At 50.5% G+C, this 21,514-nt stretch overlaps 1 protein-coding gene across 2 annotated transcripts in view; it reads right to left on the bottom strand.

Moving 5' to 3' along the window:
• The window catches only part of bcar3 (BCAR3 adaptor protein, NSP family member), a 219,848-nt gene that overhangs the window by 83,651 nt on the left and 114,683 nt on the right, over positions 1-21,514 (bottom strand). For both annotated transcript variants that reach the window (XM_078218856.1, XM_078218857.1), the window contains one exon: positions 3,669-3,708. In XM_078218856.1, coding sequence (XP_078074982.1) covers positions 3,669-3,708 — 40 coding nt within the window. The remainder of the gene's footprint in view (positions 1-3,668; positions 3,709-21,514) is intronic.

The raw sequence follows: 21,514 nt of genomic DNA, 5'->3' as shown, positions 1-21,514 counted from the left end.
GATAGGGGCTGGGTGGGATTGTGGTGGGTGCAGACTTGATGGGCCGAATGGTCTCCTTCTGCGCTGTATGATTCTTTATGTAAGAGGCCGGTCCAGCTCGGGGTAACTGAGCCTTGCTGCACACTGCCTTCTGAAGGCCAGACTGTCTCCACTAGTTTGCACCAAGTACCAGAATAGAACAATGGAAGCCAGGTGCTCACACCATCAGCCTTCAACAACAACAACCTGCATTTAAATAGCACCTTTAACACAGTTTAAAAGCCCCACGGTTGCAAGGAGTGCCTGAATGAGGAAAGTGAGGCAGAGAAGCCTGAGAGGTTTAGGGAGGAAATTCCGGAGTTTAAATCCTGGCCGGCGCAAAGTCACCAGTGGAATAAAGAAATTGGGAAATGAGCAGGAGGCCAGAATTGGAGGAATGATGTAATTAGCCTCAGAGCGAGCTCCGAAATCACTTTTTATGTTGTTTCTTCCCCTAGTTGGTGCTGTAATTGTTTGGCCGTTTAGGCATTTGACTTTCCAGTAATCACCATAAACAAACAAATGCTTTGCAAGTTTGTGTTCATTTTTCTCCTGCTATTCACATCAAAGGAAGGGGGGGGGGGGGGAGGTCACAGCGGAGGGTAACTAGAGAGAGATTTTTCAAACTGCTCAGAGGAAAAGCTTTGCTCCATGTGTTTCTGGCTTGTCAGCACTCGCAGTTAGAAAGGGCTGTCTGTAATCCAACAATGACACCGCAGCGTCTCACACACTGACACTGGCTCTGACCCTGCCTCACTTGAAGAAGGAGCCACACTCTGAAAGCTTGTGCTACCAAATAAACCCGTTGGACTTTAACCTGGTGTTGTGAGACTTCTTACAGTGCCTTCGTCATGGGCCAGAGACACAGGTGGGTGTGCTGGCACAGTGGTTAGCACTGCGGCCTCACAGCGACAGGGATCTGGGTTCAATTCCGGCCTCGGGTCACTGTCTGTGTGGAGTTTGCACGTTCTCCCCGTGTCTGTGTGGGTTTCCTCTGGGTGCTCGGGTTTCCTCCCACAGTCCAAGGATGTGCGGTTTAGGTGGATTGGCCACGCTAAATTGACCCTAACAGGGTAAATATGTGGGGTTGTGGGAATAGTGTCTGGGTGGGATTGTGGTCGGTGCAGACTCGATGGGCTGAATGGCCTCCTTCTGCACCGTAGGGATTGTATGGTCTATGATGTTTCGATGTTTGTTCCTCACACTCTGTGACCACTTTGGGGGCCTGAGGGAGGAGGGGCAGTCGTCCAGCGTGGCCCTATTTCGAGTTCATGGAGCTCCACAAAACCTCACAAACCAAAACAAAGCATCCCTTGTTTCTCTGACTTACTAACAGTTTAATCTGGTCTAGAGCAGCAATGTTTAACCGCTGCATCAACCTCCCATAGAAGCTGCTTCACAAGTACGCTTTTTAAAAGGCTGCAGAACAATTATCGAGGAAGATTTAATGGAAATGCTTTGAGAGATCAAGCGCGTTGTGGTCAGTGTGAGGCTCATCACCTTCCTATGTCCATAATGTCTGGAACCAGGATCCGGCTTTTGTGATGATGCTGGGTGTCGAGCAGCCCGGGCAGGCGGATAGGAGGTAGACTTTGTTACAGAAAGCCGTTTGGTCGTTTCTCAGACACTGCCCAGAGTCAGCGATAATATACAGGCAGATCAGACATTTTAAGTGGACAATGCTCTGTCTGCACTGAAGGCCACAGTCAAGTGGTTAGCACTGCCGCCTCGCAGCGCCAGGGACCCGGGTTCGATTCCCGGCTTGGGTCACTCTCTGTGCGGAGTCTGCACGTTCTCCCCGTGTCTGCGTGGGTTTCCTCCGGGTGCTCTGGTTTCCTCCCACAGTCCGAAAGCCATACTGGTCAGGTGCGTGGGCCATGCTAAATTCTCCCTCAGCGTTTCCGAACAGGAGTGTGGCGACTCGGGGATTTTCACAGCAGTGTTAATGTTAGCCGACTCGTGGCACGAGTAAAACATTTTTTAATAAAGAAACTTTAAACCTGGCTGTGTAAGTTGCTCTGTTTAACGCAGTCACTAACCAAGAGAGGCCCAAGACCTCAATCATGGTCGATCAGGAACCAGTTTCCGCGGTGTTTTTGAACACCGTGTACTCGACGCATGTGCAGAACCAGCACGGAGTACGCTCTCTGTGTACCGCACATGCGTGGATCGTGCACATGCGGTGCTTTCTGTACACATTTTCGCCATGGTGAAGTTACGAGTAAACTTTATAAGATACAACATAAATTATATACTTATTGGTGACGGCAGCTATAAAATGCTGCACAAGATGCTTCCTGGGTGTCGACAATAGTTAGCACATGTTTACAATATTCTTAGTGAATTATCTTAGCACCATTCTCAGCCTTTATCATCACCATTTACATTCCCTTTGTCCAATTATAGCCCCCCCCAACCCCCCAGTATAAATCCGGCCCGATTTTCTTTGTCTTCAGCTCTGACCAAGGGTCATCCAGACTCTAAACATTGACTCTATTCTCTCTCCACACAGATGCTGTCAGACCTGCTGAGATTATCCAGCATTTTCTGTTTTTGTTTTAGAGTACTCTCACCCATTAACCAGGTTGGCCACTGAATATTACACAACACTGAACCTTTGCTACTTAGGGCGGCACGGTGGCACAGTGGTTAACACTGCTGCCTCACAGCGTCAGGGACCCGGGGTCACTGTCTGTGCGGAGTCTGCACATTCTCTCCGTGTCTGCATGGGTTTCCTCTGGGTGCTCTGGTTTCCTCCCACAGTCTGAGAGACATGCTGATTAGATGCATTGGCCACGCTAAATTTTCCCTCAGTGTACCCGAACAGGCGCCAGAGTGTGGTGACCAGGGGATTTTCACAGTAACTTCATTGTTAATAAATAAATAAACTTTAAAACTTAAACTTACAGCAGCATATGTTACATCACAGGAATTGTAAGCGAGATTCCTGGATTCATGATCCGGAGTGCAGAGTTTAAATCCCATCATGCTGTCGGAGATTTTAAATTCAATGAATTGAACAAGTTATAATTCTGGAACCTGTGACCACGAAAGAACCAGTTTGTTGCAAAAACCCACCTGCTTTATTAATACCCTGTCGGGGTATTAATTCGTATTATGCAATACTTTGCCTGATCATGTGCAAGAATGTTCTTGGTACATTTTTCTTTTCTTTTATCTATAGACAGGCAGAATAAGGCCTCCATTGTGCAACATGACCCTGTGAGGGTGAGTTGGGACGGTTGCACTCGTCGATCATGTTAGGATGACTATTGAAAAAGTAGATCCCAAGTCACTAAAGTCTGAGCACCCTTGCACCAACCCCAGCACGAATGTCTTGATCGCTGTGTCTCCTGTTGGGAATTAAACTCCTGTTGGGAATTAAACACTCACCTGAAGAAGGGGCTTAAGGCCCCGAAAGCTTGTGTGGCTTTTGCTACCAAATAAACCTGTTGGACTTTAACCTCATGTTGTTAAACTTCTTACTGGGAATTAAACTCCCAGAGAGCAGGAACTGAGGCATTACTGCGCTCTCTAAAGGATGAAGAAAGCACTTGACAAGGACTCAACAAGACAAGCCACAAATCAACACAGCACAGTATTGTCAATCTCATCACTCCATGCATGGTATTTGGAAACAGGTAACATACCTTGACATATTCAAGGGAAAAGTCCATCGCATCCACATCCCTGTAGGCGAGATAAGAAGTGTTGGTGACATTTACTGGAGGATTATTGTTTAAAAACACACAGTTTGTACGGCTATTTTTGAAAGCAAAATTATTGCAGTTCCCAGCCCATTTTCAAATTCAGCCTTTCACTGGCTTCATGTCTAAGCCCTCCTACAGGTACTGTGCAATCCAAACATGCAAAACTTTCCCACAACATAAACAGGAACCCACACTTTCTTGTCCTTTGGCCTCAAAGTATATTGAACCGTGTACATAGACATACAAAAGATTCAATGTCCATGTAAAACATCGATCCAAAGGCACAGTGATCTTGCAAGATACAAGCATAATCATACAAAGGCCTCTTAAAATACATCGGAACATACTAAAACGTAATGGAATGTGTTAAAATATATTGGATTTATTAAAAGATATTAGATTATTTAAAACATATTAGAATATATTAAAAAAGAACATTTTAAAACATAGATCGGGAGGGTTGTAAGGGTGGAGTAGGTTACAGAGATAGGGAGGGTTGTAGAGGCTGGAGTAGGTTACAGAGATAGGGAGGGTTGTCGGGACCGGAGGATGTTACAGAGATAGGGAGGGTTGTAGGGGCTGGAGGATGTTACAGAGATAGGGAGGGTTGTAGGGGCTGGAGGAGGTTACAGAGATAGGGAGGGTTGTAGGGGCTGGAGGAGGTTACAGAGATAGGGAGGGTTGTAGGGACCGGAGGATGTTACAGAGATAGGGAGGGTTGTAGGGGCTGGAGGATGTTACAGAGATAGGGAGGGTTGTAGAGGCTGGAGGAGGTTACAGAGACAGGGAGGGCTGTAGGGGGTGGAAGAGGTTACAGAGATAGGGAGGGTTGTAGGGGCTGGAGGATGTTACAGAGATAGGGAGGGTTGTAGGGGCTGGAGGAGGTTACAGAGATAGGGAGGGTTGTAGGGGCTGGAGGATGTTACAGAGATAGGGAGGGTTGTAGGGGCTGGAGGAGGTTACAGAGATAGGGAGGGTTGTAGGGGCTGGAGGAGGTTACAGAGATAGGGAGGGTTGTAGGGACCGGAGGATGTTACAGAGATAGGGAGGGTTGTAGAGGCTGGAGGAGGTTACAGAGATAGTGAGTGTTGTAGAGGCTGGAGGAGGTTACAGAGATAGGGAGGGTTGTAGGGGCTGGAGGAGATTACAGAGATAGTGAGGATTGTAGGGGCTGGAGGAGGTTAGAGAGGTAGGGAGCATTGTAGGGACTGGAGGAGGTCACAGAGATAGGGAGGGTTCTAGAGGCTGGAGGAGGTTACAGAGATAAGGAGGGTTGTAGGGGGTGGAAGGGATTACAGAGATAGGGAGGGTTGTAGGGGCTGGAGGATGTTACAGAGATAGGGAGGGTTGTAGGGGCTGGAAGACATTACAGAGATATCTGTAGGGGCCGGAGGATGTTACAGGAGTAGGGAGGGTTGTAAGGGTGGAGGAAGTTGCAGAGATAGGGAGGGTTGTAGGGGCTGGAGGATGTTACAGAGATAGGGAAGGTTGGAGGGGCTGGAGGATGTTACAGAGATAGGGTTGTAGGGGCTGGAAGAGATAACAGAGATATGGAGGGTTGTAGGGACTGGAAGAGACTACAGAGATAGGGAGGTTGTAGGGGCTGGAGGATGTTACAGAGATAGGGAAGGTTGTAGGGGCTGGAGGATGTTACAGAGATAGGGTTGTAGGGGCTGGAAGTGATAACAGAGATATGGAGGGTTGTAAGGGCTGGAGGAGTTTACAGAGAAAGGGAGGGTTGTATGGGCTGGAGGAGGTTACAGAGATAGGGAGGGTTGTAGGGACCGGAGGATGTTACAGAGATAGGGAGGGTTGTAGAGGCTGGAGGAGGTTACAGAGACAGGGAGGGTTGTAGGGACCGGAGGATGTTACAGAGATAGGGAGGGTTGTAGAGGCTGGAGGAGGTTACAGAGACAGGGAGGGCTGTAGGGGGTGGAAGAGGTTACAGAGATAGTGAGGGTTGTAGGGACCGGAGGATGTTACAGAGATAGGGAGGGTTGTAGAGGCTGGAGGAGGTTACAGAGACAGGGAGGGCTGTAGGGGGTGGAAGAGGTTACAGAGATAGTGAGGGTTGTAGGGGTTGGAGGAGGTTACAGAGATAGGGAGGGTTGTAGAGGCTGGAGGAGGTTACAGAGACAGGGAGGGCTGTAGGGGCTGGAGGAGGTTACAGAGATAGGGAGGGTTGTAGGGACCGGAGGATGTTACAGAGATAGGGAGGGTTGTAGAGGCTGGAGGAGGTTACAGAGACAGGGAGGGCTGTAGGGGGTGGAAGAGGTTACAGAGATAGTGAGGGTTGTAGGGGTTGGAGGAGGTTACAGAGATAGGGAGGGTTGTAGGGGCTGGAGGAGGTTACAGAGATAGGGAGGGTTGTCGGGGATGGAGGAGGTTACAGAGATAGGGAGGGATGTACTAAAACATACTGGAATATATTTTTTTAAAATGGAATATATTAAAACGCACTGGAATATACTAAAATATACTGGAATATATTAAAAGGTATTAAGATATACAGCATCACATAGGAAAATATTAAAGGGTATTAGAATATAATTAAACATAATGAAATATACTAAAACTACTGGAATATATTAAATCATATTGAAACTTATTAATCAAATATTAAAATATATTAAAAGATTTAGGAATATTTTAAAATATATCGGAATATATTAAAACATATTGGAATATATTAAAATATATTAGAATATATTAAAAGATATTGGAATATATTAAAAGATGTTGAAGTGTAAAAAAAATCAGAAAATACTTTCTTCAGAATTAGATACAAAAGATTAGCATATTAAAATAGGGAGCCCTCTGTAAATGTGTTCATAAATAATTCACGTCCCATATTTATAGAAAAATCATAACTGATTTCATTTGAAAGCATGTTTAAAGTTTCATTGATAACAGAAAATCTCACAAACAGGCTTCTCGGCCTGAAGCTTCACTCCAGAATCCCAGGCTCCGCAAACCTGACCCAGGAAAAAGTGGAAGTTTGGATTCTTGTTCTGGTGGGATTGGGTTTTATGGGAGTTGGGCCTGGAAACAGTCTGGAGGCAGTGCAGGGACTGCCGGGTGTGAGGGTGAGCTGGGAGAAATGCCCACCTTGGTGCCCTGGCATTGTGGTAAAGAACAAAACAAAAAACAGCCCTCCAACCCTTATCCTTCACACCCCCCTCCCCTCCCAAACACACTCCCCATGCCCCATCCATGCCACCACATGCCCCCCCCACACATTCCCTCATGGCCTCTCAATCTCCACACCAACCTTTGACCCTCACCCCCCCCCCCCCATGGATCCTCAACCTCACCATGCCAATGTATCTCCTTACCCACCCCTATGGTCTTTGATAGCCCCATCCCAACTTAGTGCCAACTCATGCCAACCCATGTCACCCACCCTCCATTCTTTGCCCATACACCCTCCATGCAATTCACAGAGTATTTAGCATGGGTAGACCTCAGGACCCAAGCTATTTTTGCCAACTACTTAAAATCTGTGCCCTCTCGATCCTTTCACGAGTGGGAACAGTTTCTAACTGTTTACTCTGTCCAGACCTCTCATAATTTTGAGCAAGTTTATCAAATCTCCCCTCGGCCTCCAAGGTAAACAGTCAATCCTAACTTCCCCAACCTTCTTTCATAACTGAAATTCCTCATCTGTGCCAACAGAGTGAAATAGCACAACCACATTGCTGTGGTTCTGGACTCACATGTAGGCCAGACCAGATAAGGACAGCAGATTTCCTTCCCTAAAGGATATTAGTGAATCAGATGGGTTTTTTCAGACAATCGACAATGGTTTCATGGTCATCAGTAGATTCGTAATTCCAGATATTTTTTATTGAATTCAAATTCCACCATCTGCTGTGGCGGGCTTCGAACCCGGGTCCCCAGAACATTAGTTGAGTTTCTGGATTAATAGTCTAACGATAATACCACGAGGCCATCACTTTCCCAAGAGATGCATTGGGTGAACTCTTCTCTTGAAAAGCTATCGTTGCTGTGGGAGGAAGGGCGAGGGTCAAATGAACATTTCAAAACTTGAGATTAATAATTGTTTTGTCAGCAATGCTACAGGAATCAGGCTCCTTATTCTGAATGCCCCCAGGAGAGGAAATCATTTCATTTGTCACCTCAGTGTTTTGCCCTCGAGATGGGAGATCAGTGAACATTAAAAAGATAATGGACTCCTTCCAGCTCCCCTTCCTGTCTTGGTGGTGCTGTTGGCTCATTGCCGTGGTACAGTTCTCGGCACCGGTCAACCACCTTGACTGGCATTATCCCAATCTGAGCCTTGGCAGACTGTGTTGGCAGCTTATTCTATTGTTAGTTGGAGGGGAAGGGGGAGGGTGGTGGAAGTCAGCAAGCTTTCCATGACCATCCAGCTCTGGTCATGGGTAGTAATCGGGGGTGGATCCTGGCCATTTTGCCTGTCCCAGGAGCAGAGAGACCAAGTGCAGATTCTTACAGTCGTTCCAACAGAGACTAACACATATTTCCCTGCTGATCTAATGCGACTGTGCTTTATGTTACAGCATTTGCTACAATACTGATACCATTCCACTCATAGATCACAGAATCCCTGCAGAAAGAGGCCATTCGGCCCATCGGGTCTGCACCGACCCTCTGACAGATCATCTGACCCAGGCCCTACCCCCGTAACCCCAAGTATATACCACTAATCCCCATAACCCGCACATCTTTGGACTGTGGGAGGAAACCGGAGCACCCGGAGGAAACCCACTGGGAGGATGTGCAGACTCCCCACAGACAGTGACCCAAGACTGGAGTTGAACCCAGGTCCCTGGCACTGTGAGGCAGCAGTGCTAACCACTGTGCCACCCTGCTGCCCACAGTCAATTAAAAAGGAAGATGCCATGTAAAGAGATGCTTGAATGGAACTGTTTCTCTCCCCGTTTTTCTTTATCCTCTTCAAATAATTGCATTAACAATGAAAGAAATACACTGGGAGGTGGTAGAAGCAAGAAGCATTCGGCCCTTCGAACCTGCTCCTCCATTCATTATGATCTTGGCTGATCGTCAAATTCAATATCCTGATCCCCCCTTCCCCCAATATCCCTTGATCCCTTTGGCCCCAAGAGCTATATCTAATTTCTTCTTGAAATCAGACAATGTTTTGGCCTCAACTGCTTTCTGTGGCAGTGAATTCCACACATTCACCACCCTCTGGGTGAAGAAATCTCTCCTCACCTCAGCAATGTGCATTACTTCCAAAGTCTGCGTTCCACTTCATGTCGACAGCACAAGCAATGCTGCTACATCCAGCATTGCAGTCAGTTTTAGACACACAACTCATCTCCCACACAAATACACATTAACCAACCAAGTCCCAATAATTATCCAAGCACTCAGAAATAGCTCGTCTCCCAATCACATCCTCAGAGACCGCTTTGGACAATTGCCAGTTGGCAAAGTGTGAATGCTGATTGCACGAGATAAAATGTCTTTTCCTCTGGCTAATAATGTGGGAACTTTATTTTCGAATATCAGGATTAGGTCAGGGCATTATTCTGCATGATGCGGTTCAAATTGTTTCGTGAAGTTTAAAACCAACTATGAAGTATATTAAAGTCCATGGAGAAAGAGAGAGGGAGCAGGGGAGAGGGAGAGCGGGAGAGAGAGAGAGGGCGAGAAAGAGAGAGTGAGGGCAGGAGACAGAGAGTGAGGGTGTGGTGAACCATCGTTGGTTCACCACTGGGGTTGTTATTGTGTTACTGTTGGGCTAGGGTGTTGTTGTTATGGGGGTTGTACTATGTTGTTGGGTTAGGGTGTTTACCTGTCCTAAGTGTTATCGTGGCACACTCCAGTGGGGTCCCGCCTCCGGTGGCAGGGTATAAGACCCCCTGCTCCGGCAGGACCCCTTCAGTCTGAACGGGTGAATTTGTGTTAGTAGTTTCATTGTTAATGTATTAAAGCCTTCAGTTCTAAAGCCTTGTTTCCGGGTGCTCATTGAGGTGCATCAATTTAATACATTAACTGAGAATATGGAACAGATCCTAAAACCGGATCGTCTGACACTGGACCCACGTGCGGTCGGTGCAGCTAACACGTTCGAACATTGGTGGAAGTGCTTCGAGGACTACCTGGCAGCCTCGGTAGCTATCACTACAGACAGTGATAGACTCCAGGTCCTCCACGCAAGGGTAAGCGACACGATTTACCTAGCCATTCGTGCAGCTTCCACTTACCAGGGTGCCGTCGAGCTCCTAAAGAATAGGTACATTACGCCACCCAACGAGATTCACGCTCGTTATCTCCTCGCTACACGACGTCGGCAGTCGGGCGAGACCATAGAAGACTACGCCAATGAACTCCTGCAGCTTGCCAGGGGTTGTGACTGTAAGGATGTCTCCGCCGAGCAGTACATGCAAGACCTCGCCCGAGACGCGTTCGTAGCAGGGGTAGGGTCCTCGTACATCAGACTTAAATTATTAGAAAAGGGGAAACTCAACTTGACCCAGGCAATGGGGATGGCCGTGAGGTTGGAGGCGGCGTCGAAGAGCTTGACGCTGTACCCCGAGGACCACGTGCAGTCAACGTGGTTGGAGCAAGCTCTGCTCCCTCCTCGCCCCGCGAACCCGCGCTCCCAGATCGATTCGACGACGGCGGCAGCTCCAGGGGGCCAGCGATGCTATTTTTGCGGTGGGGCCAAGCATCCACGGCAACAGTGTCCGGCAAGAACGGCAATCTGCAGCCAGTGCGGTAAAAAAGGCCACTACGGCAAAGTCTGCAGGTCCAAACCTAAAAACGGCAGTGCAGCATGTAACCCTCCAGAACGGAGACCATCTCTTTCGGCGCTGCAGTACCCACGAGGTCCGACCACGTGCGATCTCAGGACGGCGCCATCGTGGCAGACAGAGGAGGAGGAAGACCACCAGGAGTCGCTGCGCTTGGAGCCCTCGGCCACATGCGATTCATGGGGGCGGCCATCATGGTCCACGACGACTAGGAGCGACCAGCAGGGGTCCTCAGCATCCACATCGGCAGCATGCAGCAGCGACCAGCAGGGGTCCTCAGCATCCACATCGGCAGCATGCAGTGACGCCCAGGGGCCAACGGTGGCGTCGATCTCTCTGGATCAGACCAGGCATTACAGACTGGAACATTCCATGATGGAGGTAAAGGTTAGTGGCAGAACTGTGAATTGTCTGTTTGACAGTGGGAGCACCGAAAGTTTCATACACCCTGAAACTGCTAAAAGGTGTGGACTCCGGGTTCTCCCTGCCAAACAGACAATTTCCATGGCATCACAGTCCCGGTCTGTACCGATCCAAGGACGATGTATGGTAACTCTTGAGGTACAGGGCACAGTTTACGAGCAATACAGGCTCCTTGTGCTACCTCACCTTTGCGCGCCAATTCTCCTCGGACTAAACTTTATGGCCCACATGAGGAGTGTGATCCTACAGTACGGTGGGCCACTCCCTTCACTGGCAGTAGGGAACCAGCCGCAGCCTCCAAATTGCCCAAAGCGCCCCGCGTGCAATCTATCCACCCTGAAGATCACGACACCATCCCTTTTTAAAAATCTGGTACCTGGCTGCAAGCCCATCGCTACTAAAAGTAGGCGTTACAGCGCTGAGGACCGGATCTTTATTAGATCTGAGGTTCAGCGGCTCCTCAAGGAAGGGATCATACAGGCCAGTGCTAGTCCGTGGAGAGCGCAGGTCGTGGTAGTCAAAAGCGGGAACAAACCTCGGATGGTCATCGACTATAGTCAGACCATTAATAGATACACGCAGCTGGATGCGTATCCTCTCCCGCGCATTTCTGATATGGTCAATCAGATTGCGCAGTACCGAGTGTTTTCTACCATAGACCTTAAGTCCGCCTACCATCAACTCCCCATCCGCCCAGAGGACCGACAATATACGGCTTTTGAGGCGGATGGTCGTCTATACCAATTCCTCAGGGTTCCATTTGGTGTCACCAATGGGGTCTCGGTCTTCCAGCGTGCTATGGACCGAATGGTGGACCAGAACGGGTTGCGGGCTACCTTCCCGTACCTGGATAACGTCACCATCTGCGGCCATGACCAGCAGGACCACGACACGAATCTCCAACACTTTCTACGCACTGCATCTCGCCTGAATCTGACCTATAACAGGGAGAAGTGCGTATTCCGTACGCGCAAGTTAGCCATCCTCGGATACGTGGTGGAAAACGGGGTCATTGGCCCTGATCCAGACCGTATGCGCCCACTCACTGAACTTCCCTTGCCCGCTAGCACGAAAGCACTGAGGAGATGCCTCGGGTTCTTTTCGTATTATGCACAGTGGGTCCCCAACTACGCGGACAAAGCTCGTCCGCTCATTAAGTCCACGACCTTCCCACTTACGCCGGAGGCCCAATTGGCCTTCAAGGTTTTGAAAAGCGACATCTCGAAAGCCACGATGCACGCAGTGGATGAATCCATCCCTTTCCAGGTGGAGAGTGATGCATCGGACTTCGCCCTAGCCGCCACACTAAACCAGGCAGGCAGGCCCGTCGCGTTTTTTTCCCGCACCCTTCAAGGCCCAGAGATTCGGCACTCAGCGGTGGAAAAGGAGGCTCAGGCCATTGTGGAGGCAGTCAGACACTGGCGCCATTACCTGGCAGGTAAGCGGTTCACCCTGATCACGGATCAACGATCCGTGGCGTTTATGTTCAGTAACACGCAGAGGGGCAAGATCAAGAACGATAAGATCTTGCGGTGGAGAATTGAGCTCTCCACCTATAATTACGATATTATGTATCGTCCAGGGAAGCTCAATGAGCCCTCGGATGCCCTCTCGCGCGGAACATGCGCCATCATGCAGGAGGACCGCTTGAAGGCTCTCCACAATGATCTGTGTCATCCTGGAGTCACCAGACTCTACCACTTCATAAAAGCCCGCAACCTACCCTACTCGGTGGAGGAGGTCAGGTCAGTTACTAGAAGTTGTCGGATTTGCGCAGAATGCAAACCACACTTTTATCGACCAGACCGGGCACATTTGGTCAAGGCCACTCGCCCTTTTGAGAGGCTGAGTGTAGATTTTAAGGGCCCCCTTCCCTCAACGGATCGGAATGTCTATTTTCTTAACATAATAGACGAATTTTCCCGGTTTCCGTTTGTTTTCCCCTGTGCGGACACGTCGACTGCCACCGTCATCAAGGCATTCAGTGAGCTTTTTACCCTGTTCGGGTACCCCTGCTATATTCATAGCGACAGGGGCTCGTCGTTCATGAGCAACGACTTGAGGCAATTCCTGCTCTCATTCGGGATTGCCTCTAGTAGAACCACGAGCTACAACCCTAGGGGTAACGGACAGGTGGAAAGGGAGAATGCTACAGTCTGGAAGGCTGTCCTACTGGCACTGAAATCCAAGGGCCTTCCAGTCTCCCGGTGGCAGGAGGTCCTTCCAACTGCGCTCCATTCTATCCGCTCCCTCCTGTGTACGGCAACCAATGCTACTCCCCACGAGAGGATGTTCTCATTCCCTCGGAAGTCGTCCTCGGGGACCTCATTGCCAGCCTGGTTGACGTACCCAGGACCCGTCCTTCTGCGGCGCCATGTGAGGGCTCGCAAGTCCGACCCCTTGGTCGAACCGGTCCAACTCCTCCACGCCAACCCTCAGTATGCCTATGTGGCATATCCTGACGGGCGAGAGGACACTGTCTCCATTAGAGACCTGGCGCCCGCAGGGGACGTAGCAACTCCTGTCGCTCCTATTCCCCCAGTCACAGATCCACTACTCCTCATTACTTCCCCAGATGTGGCGCGGTCAGCACCGGGACCAGTGCATAACACTTTTACTCCCATGTACAGCTTGCCTGAGACTCGGAGATCGGCGCCACCATCATCACCACCACCACCACCACCAAACGTTCCAGGATCCCCTACACCATCGCCTCATCAGGGCCGGCCGGCCCGGGAGTCTTTGAGGGGACAGCCAGATGTTGCTTTGAGAGAGCCACCGCAAGCACCTGCTCCGGTTTCGCAACCGGTGTTGAGAAGATCGCAGCGTCGGTGTGGTCCTCCAGACCGTCTGGACTTGTGAATCCTGTTATTTTTTTTGTCATTGTCTGTTTTCATCCACCCCGCCACCTTTGGTTCCTAAAGGAGGGGTGAATGTGGTGAACCATCGTTGGTTCACCACTGGGGTTGTTATTGTGTTACTGTTGGGCTAGGGTGTTGTTGTTATGGGGGTTGTACTATGTTGTTGGGTTAGGGTGTTTACCTGTCCTAAGTGTTATCGTGGCACACTCCAGTGGGGTCCCGCCTCCGGTGGCAGGGTATAAGACCCCCTGCTCCGGCAGGACCCCTTCAGTCTGAACGGGTGAATTTGTGTTAGTAGTTTCATTGTTAATGTATTAAAGCCTTCAGTTCTAAAGCCTTGTTTCCGGGTGCTCATTGAGGTGCATCAGAGGGCGAGAGAGAGAGAGCGAGGGTGAGGGCGAGAGAGAGAGAGCGAGAGAGAGAGAGAGCGAGGGCGAGAGAGAGAGAGAGCGAGAGCGAGAGAGAGAGAGCGACGGCGAGAGAGAGAGAGCGAGGGCGAGAGAGAGAGAGCGAGGGCGAGAGAGAGAGAGCGAGGGCGAGAGAGAGAGAGCGAGGGCGAGAGAGAGAGAGAGAGAGCGAGGGCGAGAGAGAGAGAGAGAGAGAGAGCGAGGGCGAGAGAGAGAGAGCGAGGGCGAGAGAGAGAGAGCGAGGGCGAGAGAGAGAGAGCGAGGGCGAGAGAGAGAGAGTGAAGGCGAGAGAGAAAGAGCGAGGGCGAGAGAGAGAGAGCGAGGGCGAGAGAGAGAGAGCGAGAGCGAGAGAGAGAGCGAGGGTGAGAGAGAGAGCGAGGGCGAGAGAGAGAGAGCGAGAGCGAGGGCGAGAGAGAGAGAGCGAGGGCGAGAGAGAGAGAGCGAGGGCGAGAGAGAGAGAGCGAGGGCGAGAGAGAGAGAGTGAGGGCGAGAGAGCGAGGGCGAGAGAGAGAGAGCGAGGGCGAGAGAGAGAGAGCGAGGGCGAGAGAGAGAGAGCGAGGGCGAGAGAGAGAGAGCGAGGGCGAGAGAGAGAGAGCGAGGGCGAGAGAGAGAGAGCGAGGGCGAGAGAGAGAGAGCGAGGGCGAGAGAGTGAGAGCGAAGGCGAGAGAGAGAGAGAGCGAGGGCGAGAGAGAGAGAGCGAGGGCGAGAGAGAGAGAGCGAGGGCGAGAGAGAGAGAGCGAGGGCGAGAGAGAGAGAGAGCGAGGGCGAGAGGGAAAGAGTGAGGGCGAGAGGGAGAGAGCGAGGGCGAGAGAGAGAGAGCGAGGGCGAGAGAGAGAGAGCGAGGGCGAGAGAGAGAGAGCGAGGGCGAGAGAGAGAGAGAGCGAGGGCGAGAGGGAAAGAGTGAGGGCGAGAGGGAGAGAGCGAGGGCGAGAGAGAGAGAGCGAGGGTGAGAGAGAGAGAGCGAGGGCGAGAGAGAGAGAGCGAGGGCGAGAGAGAGCGAGGGCGAGAGAGAGAGAGAGAGGGCGAGAGAGAGCGAGGGCGAGAGAGAGAGAGAGGGTGAGAGAGAGAGAGCGAGGGCGAGAGAGAGAGAGCGAGGGCGAGAGAGAGCGAGGGCGAGAGAGAGAGAGAGAGGGCGAGGGCGAGAGAGAGAGAGCGAGGGCGAGGGCGAGAGAGAGAGAGCGAGGGCGAGGGCGAGAGAGAGAGAGCGAGGGCGAGGGCGAGAGAGAGAGAGCGAGGGCAAGGGCGAGAGAGAGAGAGCAAGGGCGAGGGCGAGAGAGAGAGAGCGAGGGCAAGAGAGAGCGAGGGCGAGGGCGAGAGAGAGCGAGGACAAGAGAGAGAGAGCGAGGGCGAGAGAGAGAGAGCGAGGGTGAGAGAGAGAGAGAGGGTGAGAGAGAGAGAGCGAGGGCGAGAGAGAGAGATACGAGGGCGAGAGAGAGCGAGGGCGAGAGAGAGAGAGAGCGAGGACGAGAGAGAGAGAGCGAGGGCGAGAGAGAGCGAGCGAGGGCGAGAGAGAGAAAGCAAGGGCGAGAGAGAGAGAGCGAGGGCAAGAGAGAGCGAGGGCGAGAGAGAGAGAGCGAGGGCAAGAGAGAGCGAGGGCGAGAGAGAGAGAGCGAGGGCGAGAGAGAGAGAGAGGGTGAGAGAGAGAGAGCGAGGGCGAGAGAGAGAGAGCGAGGGCGAGAGAGAGAGAGCGAGGGCGAGAGAGAGCGAGGGCGAGAGAGAGCGAGGACGAGAGAGAGAGAGCGAGGGCGAGAGAGAGCGAGCGAGGGCGAGAGAGAGAAAGCGAGGGCGAGAGAGAGAAAGCGAGGGCGAGAGAGAGAGAGCGAGGGCGAGAGAGAGAGAGCGAGGGCGAGAGAGAGAAAGCGAGGGCGAGAGAGAGAGAGCGAGGGCGAGAGAGAGCGAGGGCGAGAGAGAGAGAGCGAGGGCGAGAGAGAGAGAGCGAGGGCGAGAGAGAGAGAGCGAGGGCGAGAGAGAGAGAGCGAGGGTGAGAGAGAGAGAGAGAGAGAGCGAGGGCGAGAGAGAGAAAGCGAGGGCGAGAGAGAGAAAGCGAGGGCGAGAGAGAGAGCGAGGGCGAGAGAGAGAGCGAGGGCGAGAGAGAGAAAGCGAGGGCGAGAGAGAGAAAGCGAGGGCGAGAGAGAGAGAGAGAGAGAGCGAGGGCGAGAGAGTACAGAACAGATTCACATGGGGTTGACAAAACAATATTATGAGGAAAGCCCGAGGTACTGGGAGCTATTTTAGTGAAAGGGTGAAAACGGGCACTGTTCTAATAATAATAAAAACAGAAAATGCTGGAGAAACTCAGCAGCTCTGATAGCATCTGTGGAGGGAGAATAGAGCCAACATTTTGAGTCTGGTTGACGCTTTGCTGGAATTCTGTTTTCTGTTTTTGAGCTCTGATGAAGGATCATCCAGACTCGAAACGTTGGCTCTATTCTCTCTCCACAGATGCTGTCAGACCTGCTGAGTTTCTTCAGCTTTTTCTGTTGTTTCAGATTCCAGCATCCACAGTATAGCCTTGCGGTATTATCGCTCGACTATGAATCCAGAAACTCAGCCAATCATCTGGGGATTCGATCAGTTCGAATCCCACCACGGCAGATGGTGGAACTTGAATTCAGGAAAAGAAAATCTGGAATTAAAAATCTACTGATGACCATGAATCGATTGTCGGAAAAGCCCATCTGGTTCACTAATGTCCTTTAGGGAAGGAAATCTGCCATCCTTACCTGGTCTGGCCTACATGTGACTCCAGAGCCACAGCAATGTGGTTGACTCCCAACTGCCCTGCCAAGGACAACTAGGGACGTGCAATAAATACTAACCAGCCAGAATACCCATGTCCCACAAATGAATAAAGCAGTATTTTGTCTTTGTTCTAATAATAAACCTGTTTGAAAGTCCGATTTTAATTTTGATCCTAATTACCAATTATCATGACATAAATTGCCTCGAAATGTTGAAACAAACGCCTGAAAGGCTGATAAGAAACAAGTTTTATTGAACAGTGTATGCCAAGCCTTGCTCACCCACTCACTCTGACAGGGTGGAGTGTGCTGGTTGGCACGCAGGGCAGTGGCGCCCCCATTCCCACTGGCTGGACTGGTGTGAACCCACACCTGATTCCGAGCTCGGAGCCTCATTAACTATGCACTAACATGCATCTCTCTGAGTCACCAGGGGATGATTCATCCGCCTGCTGTCAGCTAGGGGGTTTGAAAGGTCCGGTTGCCATATGCAAGTGTACACTCTTGATGCGCGTTATCACACACGAGGCTTGAGATGCTCAGGAAATAAAGGCTTTTATTTGCTGTTACAACGAAGCTACTAATTATATACACGATCCCAGACTGAGGGGTCCCAGACAGAGCAGTGACCTTTATACCTCTCCCAGGAGGCGGAGCCTGACTGGGATGTACCACAATAACTATAATACAAGGTGTAACAGCCCAACCCTAACCCCAACAGCAACAAGTAGAACAACCCATCCCTAACCCCAACAACAACATATATACATACTTGTAGTACTGGCCAGACCCTGGCTCAGTACTATCTAGTGGGAACCAACGATGGTTCACCACAACTCTCCAGCCTGCCCATCCTCACAGGACCTTGCAGGATGTCTGGAACCCAGAGGTAAAAGGTGAGCAGCCTCGCAAAGCGGCCTGCAGCCCGACTCAACCACTAGGCCCTCGAGGCTGTGATTCAAGGAGTCCAGGCACAGATATGTGTACTCAACCCAAAGGGAGTCTCCAGGAAGCGCACCAACCTCACCGCTCCGACCAAGTAGGCTGCTGCCCAGGAGATCAGCGCAGTTGGCGATTACGGCAGAAGTGTCACTCAATGCAGAATGTGGATGAATAATCTCATCCGCTCTGCTCCTCTCTCAGCTCCCTCCACTATCAAACTCTCATCACGACACCATGTACTCAAACGATGACTCTCTTTATGGATCTCACACATCCATTAGCGGGGGACACATATCAATACTCACCCTCTCACTGACACTTTCACATCCCCACCATCCCAGCTGTCATGTTGCTCACACTCCATCCTCTGGTCCTTCTGGGGTGGGACTCACCTCTTTCCATAGCCAGGTTGTGACGGGAACAGCAATCTGTGCTGTTCAACATGTGAAGGGCCTCACACGCTGCCACCATTTTTCAAAGGCCAATCTAGGGCGGGCACAGTGGTTAGCACTGCTGCCTCACAGCGCCCGGGACCCGGGTTCAATTCCCGGTTTGGGTCGCTGTCTGTGTGGATTCTGCACGTTCTCCCTGTGGATCCACGTGGGTTTCCTCTGGGTGCTCCGGAGGATGTGTCCGAAGATGTGTGGGGTTAGGTGGATTGGCCATGCTAAATTACCCCTTAGTGTCAGGAGGATTAGCAGGGTAAATGTGTAGGGTTACGGGATTAGGGTCTGGGTGGGATTGTGCTCGGTACAGACTCGATGGGCCGAATGTAGGGATTCTATGATTCCCCTTGTCAACTCTGAGGCCCAAATGACAGCAGCTGAGGCCAATCAGCTTAGCACAAACCAGGACAACGTTGCCAAAGTTCCATTCTTCAATGGTTCAGTGCTACAGTGGCTGAGCCTTTGCCCATTTGGCCAACATAGCTGCCATTAATTAGGTCTGATGCAGATTTATTTCCAGCAGCAAGTCCCATTTAACTTTAAACAATTCCAAACATGGATGGGACCGAGCCACAGTGAACTCTCATATATTCACAGGCGTCACAACATGTCCTTGCCAGTGATGCCTTCGTCCCATGAACGAATAAATAAAAAGAAACAAAAAAAAGAGATTTTGCTTTATTCTTATTTGCGCAGAAGCTTTTTAAAATCTTCCCATGGAACATGGGCATCGTTGATAAGGCCAGCTTTTGTTGTCCATCTCTAATTAAATGTGGCACGGTGGCACAGTGGTTAGCACTGCCGCCGCACAGCGCCAGGGACCCGGGTTCGATTCCCGGCTTGGGTGACTGTGTGGAGTCTGCATGTTCTCCCCGTGTCTGCCTGGCTTTCCTCCGGGTGCTCCGGCTTCCTCCCACAGTCCAAAGATGTGCAGGTCAGGTGGATTGGCCAGGCAAAAATTGCCCCTTAGTGTCCCAAGATGTGCAGGTTAGAGGGATTAATGGGGTAAATGCAGGGGGTTTCAGGGGTAGGTGGGGAGCCTGGGTAAGATGCTCTGTCAGGATTTGCACAGTAACCTCAGTGCAGTGTTGATGTAAGTCTACTTATGACACGAATAAATAAACTGAAAACTTAAACTTACCCTTGAACTAAGTGGCTTGCTAGGCTATTTCAGAGGACAGTTGAGAGTCAATGGGCCGAATGGCCTCCTTCTGCACTGTGGGGATTCTATGAATGTTGGGTGGTTAATTGAGGTCAGTGGCCAAGCAGTGCTGACATTAGCAATATTACACTGTACTCATGGGAAAGAGTCAGTGAAACGACAGTCAAACCAGTCTGTAAGTGCAGTCTAACAAGCAGATAAATACACCTGCAGATTTGGGACTATGAGACATGGTGCACACAGTCTTCTGAATGGAATTCTTAGTGATATCAGAAAGGAAATAGATCAAAGATGGAGAAAAATCCAAGTTATTTAATGAGTTGCAGATAAGATTGTAACAGCAAGTTATTTAAATATTGCTTTCTCAGAAGGGTGGACTTTATGTCACCAGGCTTATTGTAAATTGGTTTTGTGGCCAGTGATAAAGCATTTACACTCATGCATCATTTACAGACTTAAAGACAAGGCTATTCATGCTTCCTGTTTGACTGTCATTCTGGGGTTTCTGAAATTTCCCCTCTTTCTCCGGGAAGCTTCAGCGAAACAGTTAGCAACGCATAGCTGGACACCCCTGGTCACACCCACAGTGCTGGTAGGGAGGGAGTTCCAGGATTTTGACCCCAGCAACAGTGAAGGAACAACAATATAGTCCCCACTCAAACTCCTGATTTAGAACTTTATCGCTGTCCCTTCACCATCACTCAGCATGGTGGCACAGTGGTTAGCACTGCTGCCTCAAAGCACCTGGGACCTGGGTTCAATTCTTGGCTTGGGTCACTGCCTGTGTGAAGTTTGCACATTCTCCCCGTGTCTGCGTGGGTTTCCCCCGGGTGCTCTGGTTTCCTCCCAGAGTCAGAAAGACGTGCTGGTTAGGGCGCATTGGCCATGCTAAATTCTCCCTCAGTGTACCCGAACAGATGCCGGAGTGTGGCGACCAGGGGACTTTCAGAGTAACTTCATTGCTTCACCATTCAATGAGATCATGGCTGATCTACTTCAACGTTATTTTCCAGCACTAACCCCGTATCCCTTGATGTTTTTAATATGTAGGCTTATGCAAGTATGGTAGCACGGTGGCACAATGGTTAGCACTGCTGCCTCACAGCGCCAGGGACGCGGGTTCGATTCCTGGTTTGGGTGACTGTCTGTGTGGAGTTTGCACGTTCTCCCCGTGTCTGCGTGGGTTTCCTCCGGGTGCTCCGGCTTCCTCCCACAGTCCGAAAGACATAGAACAAAGAAGGACAAAGAACAGTACAGCACAGGAACAGGCCACTCGGCCCTCCAAGCCCGTGCCGATCATGATGCCCTAACTAAACTAAAGAAAAAACCTTCTGCTCTTACTCAGTCCATATCCTGCTATTTCCTTCTTATTCATGTACCCATCCAAATGTCTCTTAAATGTTATTAATGTGCTTGCTTCCACCACCTCCTCTGGCAGTGCTTTCCAGCTACCTGTACTCTCTGTATTAAAAACTTCTCCCCCCACATCTCCCTTAAACTTCCCCCCTCTCACCTTGGACCTGTGCCCCCTTGTAATTGACACTTCCACCCTGGGAAAAAAGCCTCTGACTATCTACCCTGTCTATGCCTCTCATTATTTTATAGACCTCTATCAGGTCTCCCCTCAGCCTCAGTCTTTCCAGTCAAAACAATCTTAGTCTATTCGACCTCTCCTCATAGCCAACACCCTCGAGACCAGGCAACATCCTGGTGAACCTTCTTTGCATTCTCTCCAAGGCTTCCATGTCCTAAAGATCTGCCATTTACAGTATAATTCACACCTAAATCTGACCCTCCAAAATGCATCGCCTTGCGTTTGTCCAGATTACACTCCATCTGCCATTTTAATGAATGTTTTAAAAAGACACATTGCGTTCTGCTAGTCCAATTAACTAATGAACCCTTCCCTTGCTGCCCTGCATTGGCTTCCAGTCCATTCACTCAATTTTTAAATTTCCCTCCATGGCCTCATCCCCCCCCGCCCTTTCTGTGTAACATCTTCCAGCCCTACAATTCTCAGCAACCTCCAGGTTCCTTCTG

The sequence above is a fragment of the Mustelus asterias genome, chromosome 8 (assembly GCF_964213995.1).
Source record: "Mustelus asterias chromosome 8, sMusAst1.hap1.1, whole genome shotgun sequence".
Classification (NCBI taxonomy): domain Eukaryota; kingdom Metazoa; phylum Chordata; class Chondrichthyes; order Carcharhiniformes; family Triakidae; genus Mustelus; species Mustelus asterias.
The sequence above is the reverse complement of the archived record's forward strand: the minus strand, read 5'-3'. Positions and strand labels throughout refer to the sequence as shown.